A 13,573-nucleotide genomic window follows, 5' to 3' on the forward strand; every position below is an offset into this window, starting at 1 on the left:
GAATGACGCAACTTTTTGTTTTGTTTTAAAAACATTTTTGTCCATGCTTGCTGGTAATCGTAATAATCATAATAAGGAGGATCATAGGGATGAGAGAATTTTCTTGTCAAGTAGGGATTTTTTCCCCATTGTTCCAGGGTGAGAACTTGCTTAATAGTGACTTTATGAAAGGCAATAATTGGAGACGCTGGTGGAGAAGGTTGAGTTTGAAGGGAACAAGGAATTTCTGAGAGAATAATTGAGTCAGTATCTACTAATATAAATTCATAAAAATGCTGGGTTTTCTTAATGTTTTGTGGAACATAATGCCAGTCCGGTAGGAGAAAGGCATCAAGTAATTTCTGAGGGTCAGACAGATGTTGTATTTCAGATTCAATAGGAAAGACCGGATGCCAATGAGATTTGATAATAATAGGAGATGAAGAAGGTTGAGATAATAATGGAGGATTAATAATTTGGGAAGGAGAATGAGGCGAAACAGCTTTGAAATAGGTTGGTAATTTTGGAGAGGCTAATGGTGAAAATGGATTGTAAGAGGGTCTAATATTTTGTGGTAATGATCCCAATACCGTATAAGGTCTTGGAGTTGCAGAAGGACAAGGTGAAGGATAGGGAGGAGATGGCGGCCGTGCGTATGAAGATTTGGACTTTATTTTGGACTTTGAAGATGACATGATTTTCCCTGTAAGAATTCTCGGGATAGAAAATCAGGAAGAGAATTAGATTCTCCTTTAAAATGCTCAATATCAAAATCAAAAATACTTAATATAGCTTGCCATCTGGCAAATATTTGTTTGGCAGCCAGGTTTTTCACATCTTTAATTAAAACTTCCTTGGCTGATTTGCAATCTATTCTAAGCAAAAACTTTTGATTCAACAAATCATCTTGAAATTTAGAAATACATAATACAATAGCTAAAATTTCTTTTTTAATAGTACTATAATTCTTTTGAGTAGGATTCCAACATCCTGAATGGAATCGAACTATTTGTTCCGAGTTTTATGATAATTTTTGTTTCATAATTCCTCCGTAACCTATATCAGAGGCATCTGTTTCAACAATTTTAAAAGTATGAGGAGATGGAAGCCCTAAGCATGGTAATTTCTTAATATGAGCTTTAATCTGTTTTATAATACTAGTATGTTTTTCTGTCCAAGGAGGTGGATTCTTTTTTAATCTTTTAAATAATGGTTTGCATAATGGTTTGAGAGATTGGTAAAAATCTGCAACATAGTTGAGACTTCCTAGAAATCTCTGTAATTGATTTTTGTCTTTTATTTCATCTGGAAATTTATCAGCAAATTCTATTGCTCTACTAATTGGTGTAATAGTTCCTTAATAAATTTCATGTCCAAGGAATCTAATTTTCTCTTGGAATAGTTTTATTTTTGATGAGGAGACAACTAATCCATTTTGTTTGATGACTTGAACAAAAATATTTAAATGTCCAATGTTGTTCAATAGATAAAAAAATATTAATACATCATCTATATATACTATTGAAAAATAAGTGAATGGAGTAAAGATTTCGTTCATGATATTTGAAATTCACTAGGGGCATTTTTTAATCCAAAGGGCATAACATTCCATTCAAAATGTCCAAAGGGGACTGTGAAAGCTGTTTTATATCGATCTTTTTCAGCGATTTGGATTTGCCAAAACCCGCTTTTCATGTCGAATTTTGAAAATATTGTACCATTATATAATCGGGATAATAAATCTTTTTTATTAGGAATTGGGTATCTAATCCATTGTAATACCTTATTTAAAGGTTTATAATTTATTACTAAACGAGGAACTCCTCTTTCTAATTCTGCCTGTTTTTGGACATAAAAGGCAGCACAACTCCATGGTGATTTACTTTTCCTTATTAATCCTTTTGTTTTTAAATCATTAATTTCTTTTTTACAATATTCTAGTAATTCGTTATTCATTTGGATAGGTCTAGCCTTAGTTGGAATGTTTTTCTCAGAAAATTCTTTTTCATAGGGTAATTCAACTATGTGTTGTTTTCTATTCCAGAAGGCATTGGGTAGGTTAGCACATATTTCATTTTCAATTGTAATTTTGAAATTATCAATTTTTTGGGTTAATAATGGGTCTTTTAACTGTTCTCGAATTCTTTTATATTTTAATTCTTGTTTTAAGAAGTTTATTTGGTTTTCCTTTCTTCTAATTTTATTTTTTGTTAAGAAATTAATTTCTCTGGTTAATGAAATTTTCTTTAAAGAGTTAATTTCTTTTGGTACTGGGGGAAATATGAACTTAAATTGTATTTCTTGTCCAAGTATTTTAGTAGAGATTCCTTCTTCTGTTACAGAGAAAGGGTAAAGTAGTGTAAGAAAGGGATTTCCTAAGATTACTTTGGTATTAATATTTTTTACTAAGATGAATGTAGTTTTAAAGCAAAGTCCATTATTACATATATATGCATTGGATAATTTATAATTTATATTTAATTTTGTTCCATTGGCTTGGGATAATGTTTCTCTTGTTTTTTGAAAATATTTAGAATGTATTAATCCCTCTTGTATACAATTTAAGTCTGCTTCTGTATCTAATAGGGCAATTGTAGTAAAAGAGAATTCTTGATTAATTGAAACTGTTATTTCAACATACCATTTTTGAAAATTTATCTTATTAAGAATATTAATGAAATTGTCCGTTTCATCTAATGTTGAACATTCTCCCTGTTCAATATTATGTTTTTCTTCATGGAAGTTTTTTCCATTTTTCTCTATTTTTAATAATATAATTTCTTGTAATAGTTGTTCGTTTGAAACTTCTAATTTAATATTGGATGTTTTTAAATTTCTAATTTCCTGTTTTATCTCATTGATTTCTTGTTGTATATCTTGAATCGTAATTTTCTGTTTGTCAGTTTTAAATCTACTTATTATTTCTGAAAAATTGTAAGGTGTTGAGGATGAAGTTATTGTAGTATTTTGATTATTAAATGTATCTTTTAATTTTTCTAAATAATCTTTTCTTTCTTGAGGGTTGTTGATTTTGTCTATTAATTCTAATATAATGTCTTCTTGTTTTGAAAGTACATTAATGATTTTGTTACAAATACAATTATCCTTACTTAGACAATTACAGATATGTACTTCATCTTCTTCTAATTCACTATCGGAAGATTGTTCTGAAAAGCTTGATTCTTTTAATTGATAAATTTCTTCTTCTTCTGAAGAACTAACCTCATCTTCACTTGATTTTATTATAAAAATGTCTATTAATTTATCTTTTAGTGTTTCTAGTATATCTAATTCATTAATTTGTTGTTTAACTTTACAGTTTGATTTGTAATGTCCTATTTTTCCGCATTTATAACAAACAATCTGCTTTTTCTTTTTATTAGTCTTTTTAGGATTTTTTAGTGGCTTATTATATATTTGTTTATCTTTTGTCTTTTTATAAGGTTTTCTGTATTTTCGTTTTTTATTGGAATAATTGTTATAAACTCTTTTTCCCTTTTAATTGATAAATTTCTTCTTCTTCTGAAGAACTAACCTCATCTTCACTTTAGTATATAATGTATATTAGTATTATTAATTTACTTAATGTATTATGTACTCAAAAAATATATTAATACTATTCTCACTCGACGACATTCTATGATTGGGCGGAGATCCGGTTCCTGGCAACACAAGGCCCAACCCATCACCCCAAAGTCCATGGACTTTATTAACAAGAGTTCTGCTAGGAGCAGCCCATTTTCTAACACACCGGCCATGTTTGTGATGAGGTGGAACAAAACTCGATTAAATTTAAACGTTAAACCTGTTGTGCACCGTTTTGTGTAGACAACGAAGACCTAAAGTCATTTTGCATCATCTCTGAGCTACCTTTACCACAATCGTCGGCAGCTTCAAAAGTGCTGGTCTTTCATCCCGTCAACCAAGTCCATTACAAATAACTTGGCAACATATACTTCGATGAACCCATATCTCCATGTTTCCATAAACACATTAATCAAAAGAGTTTTGTTGGGTTACTACTAGATTTGCACCATGCTTTGAAGGTAGAAGATCACCTTCTGCCAAGCTATTCCTGCTGAAACCAAGATCTAAGGAAATGCTTCCAAGTGGTTCATTAACTACTCTGTATAAAAATAATATTCAAATAGAAATTGCCTTGATTAAGAAAATTTAAGGGAGCTTTGTGCTGATATTATCAAAGGGCTCTGACTATGGCTCCCAAAAAGCAACCATGAAGGTTAGGTCACGTAAAGGAAACTTGGGTTGCTGCGGTTTGAGGAAACAGCCAGCGAGAAGAGGAACAGCTAGAGAAGAAGAAGCAACCGGCGAGAAGAACAGAGAAGAGGAAGCAAAGATTATTGTATCAAACAACAAATGATTTTGAAGATGAAAATTCTAGGTATCATTTCACCGTCGACATAAGTAATGTCTATTAAATTTTTAATTTTTAATTTTTTTTAAATGAAAAGATGATGGAAAAGTGATGTAAAATGAGCTCCAAGCTCTCTCTCTCTCTCTCGCATGAAAAATGAGGGGGATTTTTGGTTTTGTTTGGCTCTTGTGGTGTCTCTTATTGCGTACGAATTTGTTTGTTTTAAGGAGTAAGATGTTTTTGTCCACACGTGGCATACTCCCCGTTTGGCCGTTCCCATGACGCAGAGGTTTTGTCACAACGTGAATTCGTTTGTTGGGTATTGTTTGTCTATCCGTCTTCCCTAATCTTTATAGTTCTGCAAATCCTCTCCCCAGCAGCCCACAAAAGAGCGAAGAAGAGGGTGGGCAAAATAGTAATTAAGTGAGCACCTTGCTTTGCCTGCTGATCTCCACACTAATCCACATTACAGTTGACCTTTAAATTGAAACACTCACTTTCAACCCACGTCTCTCTCTCTCCTCCTCCATATTGATTTCGGTTTACCTTCTTCCCCAATTCCTCTGCTTTCTTTTCGTTCATTTCTTTCCACATTTCCATACCCCATGTCGTTTAACCAGATGCAGGAGGACGACGATGAGGAGGCCTTGGAGCAGACCCTCCTGGTCGTCCGAGAGGTTTCCGTCTACAAAATTCCTCCCCGCACCACCTCCGGCGGCTACAAGTGTGGCGAGTGGCTCCAATCCGACAAGATCTGGTCCGGTCGCCTCCGGGTCGTTTCCTGCAAGGCCCGCTGCGAGATCCGCCTCGAGGACCCGGCATCAGGGGACCTCTTCGCCGCTTGCTTCGTCTATCCGGGTCAGCCCCGCGAAAGCTCCGTCGAGACCGTCCTCGATTCGTCCCGCTACTTTGTCCTCAAGATCGAGGACGGCGGGGGCAAGCACGCCTTCGTGGGACTTGGCTTCTCGGAGCGCAACGAGGCCTTCGACTTCAACGTTGCACTCTCCGATCACGACAAATACGTCCGGAGAGAGCACGAGAGTGGGGACGCCACTGAAAACGACACCCAAATCGATATTCATCCCGCTGTTAATCATAGATTGAAGGTAAAATTTAATTTTTTTTAACAAAAACCACGAAACCGATAAATATTTTCTTAATAATATAATTTCTGGGTTTTTTTTTAGGTTTTGTATTGTTTAGGTGCAAAATTGAATGCGCTCGAGCAGTTGTCTCCGTAATTCAGTACAGTCTGTGTTGTCTATTCTTGCAAAACTTTTCACTTTGGAGTAGGAGGATGTGCAATTTATTTTTTTAGGAATAGAATAAATAATTTAGATTAATGATTTTGTATATCTCTATAGAGTTAAATGTGTCTAACTGGAATAGTGTTTTAGTATAGTGGATGTTGTGCATTTTTGTAAACTTTTATAATTTGGATAGAGGAACGCTTGTTAGTCTTGTTTGGCATAATTGCTGTTGTGTAAGATTGTTTCCGTGGACTTGAAGATCACTCGATTAAGTATTGGAGGTTGCATAGAGATCCTGGGTTTTGAGTTTATTTTTGTATGTTTTTGCTTTGTGAAGGATAACTATTTTGAGGATATGATAAATGATCAACTATCCCAAAAGTTTTAAGTTGATAGAGAAGTGTGAAATTAATCAATTAAAAATTATATTTCTTAATACTCCCCTCCATGCGAGACTAAATGGCCCGTCGACTCGCCTATTAGGAAAGGAATTTGACAATTTATTTGGGGTTCAAACTCTGGACTACCACTCTGATTGTCCTAAAACCCCTTTTATTTTTTTTTTTTTTGTGATGTGTTGAGGGTGGTAATATTTTTTCGATCTACCTTCGTGCCACCTTATATGAGCTAAAATATTGTTTGTGATTCTCTTTTGGATGGGATTGATGTATGTAGATATATATGTTTTATGCTGTAGGAAGGTGAAACAATCAGGATAAATGTAAAGCACAAGCCTACTAGTGGGAGTGGTATGCTTTCAGCTGCTGGTCTGACTGGGGGCTTTCTGGAACTGGAAAGCCTAAAGCATTGAGCCTTGCCCCACCACCCAGTGGAGCAGGAAAAATCAGGTCTCCACTCCCTCCACCTCCCAATGATCCTGTTGCTGCTCGGATGACCTCTGCCAGTCACCACGGTGTTGGTCTCAAGGGGTCTAAGGAAAATGTGATGCATTCCAATGATCCTTTATCAGACCTTTCACTGCTTGAGGTTTGCCTCTGATGCTTCATCCCCATCATTTCCTTACATATTACATGTTTTACATGGTATGAAAAGTTGAACCTTAATGTGTTTGTTAAAAGCATCCTGAAATGCATCATCTGACAATTTCATTTTATGCCAATATGTTTAATTAAAAAGAATCACATGCTTTCTTTTCCTTGATTCATAGGTAGGAAATCTTCAGTTTGCAGAAAGAAGGAATTGTGGCCTTCTTATAGCTGACTAGATTTATTCCCTGCCAGGGATCACATGTATCAGTTTTTACCTTAATAGAAGTTAAAAGCATGAGAACCCTAGGTTAAGTGTGAAATTATTAGAAGATCTACTTGTTCGGAAGATTTCCTGAAAGTATACAAGAACTTTTAAGAAGGGAGTGAGTAAGTGTTCCTCTCTAATAACAAAGAATGATATTATGGTTGGATGGATTGAAGATCCATCACAACCTTTTCTGTAAGGAATGCGCGCTAGCAATAGAATAGCATACATTTTCAGTTTTTATGCATTTACTTTTTGTGATGTAGTATTTCAACCCTAGCATTGACATATGAAGGGCATATTGCAATTTACAAATTCATTTGCCATGTCAATCCAAGAAGCATATTGTAATTGAATCTGTGGTTTACCTGTGTTTTAGTTCTCAATTTGCAGCAATAATCTATCAGAATTAGTCCTAATCATTTCCAAGTATAGTAAACATTGCCGCTGTTTATTTTTTCTTTTTACTGACGAGTAGTGAACATTAGTATACCAAGTGAATATCTTCAATCTGTGTTTTTTGTGTGAACAATATGTTCATAGCTGCTTGTTGGGATTTGCAGAGAAATCTTCCTTCAGCAACTGGATCAGGATCGACAAAGACCGCTGCTTCAGGATGGGCAGCCTTTTGATTGTGTGAGCATTTATTGATTGCGGTTGAGATCTTTGTTTGGTGGCGTCTTTTGAAAAAAAATGAAAAAGTAACAAAAATGAGAATGAGAAAATAGAAAGCGAAAGGTACCAAATACTTCAATATCTGGATAATAATGTTTCCTGGAATATATATATCTACCTATTTCCTTTGTCCTAATTGAACCTTTTTTTTACAAATCCTGGAATCTTGAAGGTCTTAACTGGTATAAGACAGATTTATTTTTCATTTTTTATACTTGGTTTGCCGGTGTATAGTCCAGTAAACTAAAATGTGGCTTATGTGACCATCTATTGGGTCATGGGTGAGCCAAGATGGTTCTCATCCGCCATATTGGCACTGATTTGAACAGCAGTACTTGGTCCAGTAAATGAAAACAGAGGCCAGCTGTTTTAACCAATAATCAGGAATTTGCACTAAACCATAGACTTTTTTTTTTTTTTATTCATGGGGGCGGGGGATTCGATCCCATAGACATTTAATGCAGTTGAAACGAGCACATTTTTTAACTGGGGTTAAAAGATTTCCGGATTGGATGTACCGCCCATGCTAGACTTCGAAATGAGCAGTGAGCATGCCAATGGTGGTGGCCGTACAGCTCTCATAATTTATGAATACCCAAGCCAGTATCTGAATTTAGCGATGTTAACACTGCGACAAATTCATTCTTCCAGGTAGAAATTGGAAAATTGAGATCATTAACCACGAAATTATTTCCAGTCTCTGTTTCATTTTATGCTGCTGAAAGAAACTTGCTTTCTTTTAGCAAAAGATTTGACTATGATGGGGACATGTATGTCTTTAGGTGGAAAATTGCCCAAATTGTGATTTGTTGGATATCCATAGCACCTGCTATCTTCTTTGCTGCACCGTGGCCGCATACATTCATGTGACCTTGAACTCCCCCTCTCTTGGGTTTGTTGCAACTCTTGGCCCTTCTCCTCGCAGGATTCTCTATTCCCTCCCCTTTCAAGTTTGCACTCAAACGCTGCAAGAGTGCGCCATCGACGAATGCGTATTTGAAACTTGGTGAAATATGCAGTGTTTGTACCACTGACTCATGCATGGCGGAACATGATCTCCTAATTTCTGGAAAAAAATAATAATTATAACTAGCTCTAAGTCATCATTTGTGTTTGGTCCATACTTTAGTAATATGGTCTGATTGAGATCTTCTCGAAATGAATGGTCAAATTTGGAGAGAGAACGTGCGGGGTCTGGTGCTCCCAATCTTCACGACGACATTAGATTTTACACAACTTGATCGATACTTGGTGAAAATTGTGACACTATAACTAGCTCAAAGCCATTGGCATTTGATCAGTAGTACTTGAGTAATACTCTCGTATCCAAGTACCATATCTCCGGCAATATCATCACCCACGATGAAATTATCTTTGATTTGATTAAAAAAACCGGTTGAGCTCTTAATGCTTCAGTTGAAATTTTAGACTACTATCTTCATGTCAAATTAAGGTTGTGGTGTACAAGAAATTATGAGTTGAAAAGCAGCAATTCCTATAGTAATTTTAAGATTTAAGGCTCAGTACAAAGACCATAACTGCAAGCACAACCTATAAAAAGGTTTGGGAGATAAATCGAAAGTAGCCCTTTTTCTTGCTTTTTTATTTCAGTCACATTCTGATGGTACATTCCTCCAACCCTTCTACACAACACTTTCGACTTGAACTATACCCTATAAAGTTGTCCATTACATGCTGCTGGACTTGTGTCTCCATCAATGGTACCCTTTTGTCAAAAAAATAGAAGAGCAAATTACCAATATCCCAAAACCATCACCAAATTGGGAGCCCCCAATTGACAAAATCGCGTTCTCATTTATCTTCAGATGACTTAATGGTGGTGTGCTTGTGTGAGGTAATTACCATGGACAGATAGAGCAGTAGTACTGTAGTGAGATGAATTGATTTGAGCCCTTATAATTGACTTGAAAGGGGCAACAATTTTAGAGGCATAATTATTTATCATTGAGGGAACTTAGACATGAGCTAACTGCATGGATCTTCTTGGAAGGAACATATAGTGGAAATCAAAGATCAGTAGCAGCAAGGAAATTTGGCCTCCAGGCGGAAGCAGTGAGCAAGGAAAGGTCTTTCCAGCCAAGCTTGAGCGTGCCATTGTCCTCCACCAATGTATAACCTTCAGAAGGAAACATGGCCAGCAGCAAGGTAGCCTGAGTGGCGGCATTCCCAGACAAAGAGAGGCCCTTGAACCCACACTGCTGGAGCTTTTCCCTCCAGCTGTGGAACTTCACCTCTCCGCTTCTCGACGGCCCCCCGACTGCCAGCACGTTCCGAATCTCCCTGGATAGCAGCTGCTGCTCTACCACATGCCTCTCCTCGCTCTCCTCCCCGTAGCTACTTGCCCCTAACGAGTCGAAAAGCGCCGAGTAGTAGTGTATTGCCTCCACAAACCTTCCCAAGAACGAGCCTGCATGGCTCAGGTCTTGTTCTACCACTGTCACCACTTTTGGTGCCAACCTGATCAGCCAACAACGTTAATTACCCTTGGGTATATGCAATATTCAAACAAAATTCTCTTTGACATAAATGGAAAGAAGAGAGAGGAGGAGGGCCGGGGAAATACATGACAACAAGAACTACAAATAGTGATGTCGATTAATATAGTAATCTAATGTAAATGGGAATCGTGAGTCAGGTAATTATATGTGTGATACCTCTGCAAAAGCCACAACGTATTGGTGTCTGAACCAGTGACATCATAAAGGGAATGTTGCAACCAGTGGACGGCGAGTGCCTCCCTCTTGCTGACATTCAGCCTCTCCGGATCTATGTTCCCGACCTTTTCCGCCAGAGGAACGAACTCAAATGGAAGTCCCAATTTGTCTGCGAAATCTGACAAGCGCTTGCCTGTAGCCTCGAGACCATCCATGGACGTGCCAAGGCCGGTGAGGCGCACATAAGGAGGTCCTCCAGGTCTAGAAGCAAGGATGTGAAAGAGGCCAGGCCACTGGAGCCCTTGCATGATGTCCAAATCTATAATGTGAACCCTCTCTTCCCTTTCAAATGCTTCTTGTATAGCTTGATTGGCCGTGAAATGGGAGAACTTCACCAGGGGGCTGATGCCGTTGAACACCTGGAAGGCCGAAGCCATCTTTTGGCTGTAGCTCTGGCTATGGGGTAGCGCCGCATATATTCCAAGGCACGAGCTCACCAGTCTTGCGGACATTGCCTCTGAGAAGTATGCTGCTACCCGTTGCGCAGCCGTGCCAAAGGGCGTCGACAATTCGGAAATCTCCAGCAGCGTCATGTTCGCTTCCTCGAAATTATCTGCCGATACAGCTTCGGCGCATTGCAGGAGCAAGGTCAGAAGGTGTAAGCCCTCTTCGTCTCTCTTTTGCTGACGCATCTCTTCTTTCTTCTCCCTCGAAAGGATTGCGACGCCATTACTAACACTTGTAGTGTTAGTAGCTGTCGGCGTTGTTTGCGTTTCAGTCTCCGCGGATGAAGAATTTTCCTGTTCTTGTTGTCCCTGCTTCTGCACTCGATTCAACGAAAGACGTGATGAAGCGCATGGTTGTTGCTGCTGCTGTTGACGGTGATGATTGTCGACGGCAGGGTCAGGGGAAGCGCTAGGCAGCGGTGCAATTCCCTGGTGCAAGTACAATTGATTTATGTGCTTGGGAGAAGAAAAATTACCAGAATCTAACAGATTGAACTTAATCCTCTCTGAAGATCCTTGCACCAGGCCTTGCTGCTGCTGCTGAACCGCCTCACTTCTTCCCTCCCGGTAGATTGGCGAAGGGTCGGTTGGCGTCAGGGAGAGGAGCTTGTACTCAAGGAGGGCGGCAAGATTGGGGTTACAAGGGTAGATGATCTCTCTCACGTTCTGGATGAGCTGTGGAATTGAAACGTTGTTGGAGCTATGGATTAGATCTTTTATGACGCCGTCGATCCACGCTTTGGCGGAGCTGTCTTCCATCGAAGGAGTGACAGCAACGGCACCACTCCGGTTAGGAACGCTTCTGCTGATATTGCTGTTACTATTATTATTATTGTTTTGATAGCTCTCGGAAGGAAACGAGGGTAGGCCCGAGAACCCACAAACAGCAGGATCCTGGCTCAGGAGCTGATAATGCTGATGCTGCAGCGAGAGCGTCTCGTCGCCATGATCATGACTTAAGCTCCCAGGTGTAACACAAGATAGAAACCCACAAGAGCCCCCGCCTGAAATCGAAGTGGTCAAATTCGTGGAAGAATCTAGCAAAGTGGAGTAGTACTTGGTCTGTTTTGGATTTGGTTTGAGGAAAGTATCCCCCGAAACAATACAATTGTTGCTAGCTGCCAATGCTGGAAAAGAGCCACCACCCATGGAAGACACAGCGGTGGTACTTGTGGCATTAATACTTGAACAGGATAACCTCGTATAATCATTCTTGCAGGTGGTTGTGGCGAAGGCGGCCTGAACCTCCATCTCCATCTCGGAGGCCATCCTCTTTCTCAGTATCTTTCCGTTGGGCTGGCGATGCGGAAGACCACGATTGATCTGAGGCAGGTCCTCGCAGGTGCCGGGGTCTTCATTAATGGTGTTGGAGGCACTGGTCAAGGGTGTTCTACCTTTGAAGATATTACTACGATCTCTATTTTCGTCGCTGCTACTGCCATTGACACCAACATTAAGCAAAGTACAACCAGCCATGGAGACAAATCACGGAAGGCACTGGTGTTTTCTCGCCGAGAGAGAGAGAGAGAGACTAGATTTTTATGTTGTAAGTTTGTAACAACAAGACGAAGGGGGCATTTCACATTGAGTTGCCTGAGATGAGAAGAGCATCCCCATGCAGATATCTATGCAAGGATATAGGGACAGCCGCTAGCTCTGGGATTCCTCTCTCTCTCTCTCTCTCTCTCAACTTTCAACCTAGCACGAGCTCCCATGTTCTTTCAATCTTTTTTATTTTCTTGCACTTTTCCATTAATGATAATATAAGTACGCTGAAGCCTTGCTGTTGGATGCGTCTGTTTTCTCATAACCGAGGAAGAAAAAAAGGTGTTGGGGGTGGGTGGGGAAGCAAGCCTGGTGTCGCCGAAGCCTTGCTTTTGGATGCTTCTGTGTTTTTCATAATCGACAAGAAAAAGGTAAGGGGCATGTGGGGAAGCGAGCCTTGAGTTTGGACTTTGTTTGTCTGAAGTTTTGGACTTTGAGCAGGGGCACTCCTTTTGCTAAGATATTGCCATATACAAGCTACAAAGATCGGATGGACAGAATGTGGCAGCAAACAGCAAAAATAAATAACGATTGGCTCAAAAAGAGCACAGTTACGAGGGAAAAGTTGGTTGAAATTTGTGGAAGACTAGAAAAAAAATTAATTAAATACTGTGCTGAAGTTTTGGCTTTGTAGAAAAGCTGGAAGTCTTTTCGTTCTCTCAGGATCTATATTTCTGCAACTTCAAAAAAATAAATCCCTCTTCCTCTCTCTCTCTCTCTCTCTCTTCTGTTACTTTTACAGATTAATTCATACCATTTTTTCAATTTGAAAAGAAATAAAAATAACGTCGTAGCAGTGAGAAATTATTTACATCAATCATTATTTATCATTTAATATCTTATATTCTATAAAAAAATATTTTTATATTTTATAAAAAATACCTCCACACTTTATAAAAAAAAATTAAAAATATAGAATATAAAAAAAGAACAGTGACTAATATATAATAAATCCCTATAGCAATATAGCATAGATCCTAGAGTACGTGGCTGCTTCTAGTATTTTTTTTTTCCTCACTTTCTCTCTCTCTCAGTTAGCCTGATTCTCCCCGATGCCCGATTCACCTTCATCTCAGTTCGGCGTCGTCGTGCGCCGTCCAGTCTCACTGCCACCACCAGCGACTCCCCCTCACGCCGGCGACCAAGCCAACTACTACTAATCTCCCTCAAGTGCAGCTCTCTCTCTCTCCATGCGGTAACCCAATCAAAATGGGTTTCGAGACCACTGACTGCCCTATCACTGCCGTGCTTTGGTTCTAGCCCCACCGAGTAGCTCCCCTGACCACCGCAACTCCTCCCCGAGCACCTCCGAGC

The 13,573-nt window shown here is 38.9% G+C and overlaps 2 protein-coding genes across 2 annotated transcripts; one reads left to right on the top strand and one right to left on the bottom strand.

Annotated features, from left to right (window-relative positions):
• Nucleotides 1-4,670: 4,670 nt before the first annotated feature.
• LOC121251917 (uncharacterized protein At1g03900-like) lies at nt 4,671-7,715 on the top strand. The gene is given in 4 exon segments (XM_041151324.1): nt 4,671-5,460; nt 6,302-6,370; nt 6,373-6,591; nt 7,422-7,715. Coding segments are annotated over 4 exon segments (858 nt in total). The 5' UTR covers nt 4,671-4,959; the 3' UTR covers nt 7,491-7,715.
• Nucleotides 7,716-9,104: 1,389 nt separating this feature from the next.
• LOC121251915 (protein SCARECROW-like) lies at nt 9,105-12,664 on the bottom strand. The gene is made up of 2 exons (XM_041151323.1): nt 10,209-12,664; nt 9,105-10,011 (listed from the first exon to the last, which is right to left on the bottom strand). Exons 1-2 carry the CDS (start codon nt 12,188-12,190, stop codon nt 9,561-9,563), a joined length of 2,433 nt encoding a protein of 810 aa, XP_041007257.1. The 5' UTR covers nt 12,191-12,664; the 3' UTR covers nt 9,105-9,560.
• Nucleotides 12,665-13,573: the final 909 nt, after the last annotated feature.

This window comes from Juglans microcarpa x Juglans regia, chromosome 2S (genome assembly GCF_004785595.1).
Source record: "Juglans microcarpa x Juglans regia isolate MS1-56 chromosome 2S, Jm3101_v1.0, whole genome shotgun sequence".
NCBI classification, from domain to species: domain Eukaryota; kingdom Viridiplantae; phylum Streptophyta; class Magnoliopsida; order Fagales; family Juglandaceae; genus Juglans; species Juglans microcarpa x Juglans regia.

What these genes read in the sequence shown, in the direction of transcription:
- LOC121251915 (XM_041151323.1), bottom strand. Translation starts at nt 12,190, where the DNA reads ATGGCTGGTTGTACTTTGCTTAATGTTGGTGTCAATGGCAGTAGCAGC. An exon ending in ACGTTGTGGCTTTTGCAGAG is followed by an intron (nt 10,012 to 10,208) that starts GTATCACACATA and finishes TTGGCTGATCAG; the next exon opens with GTTGGCACCAAAAGTGGTGA.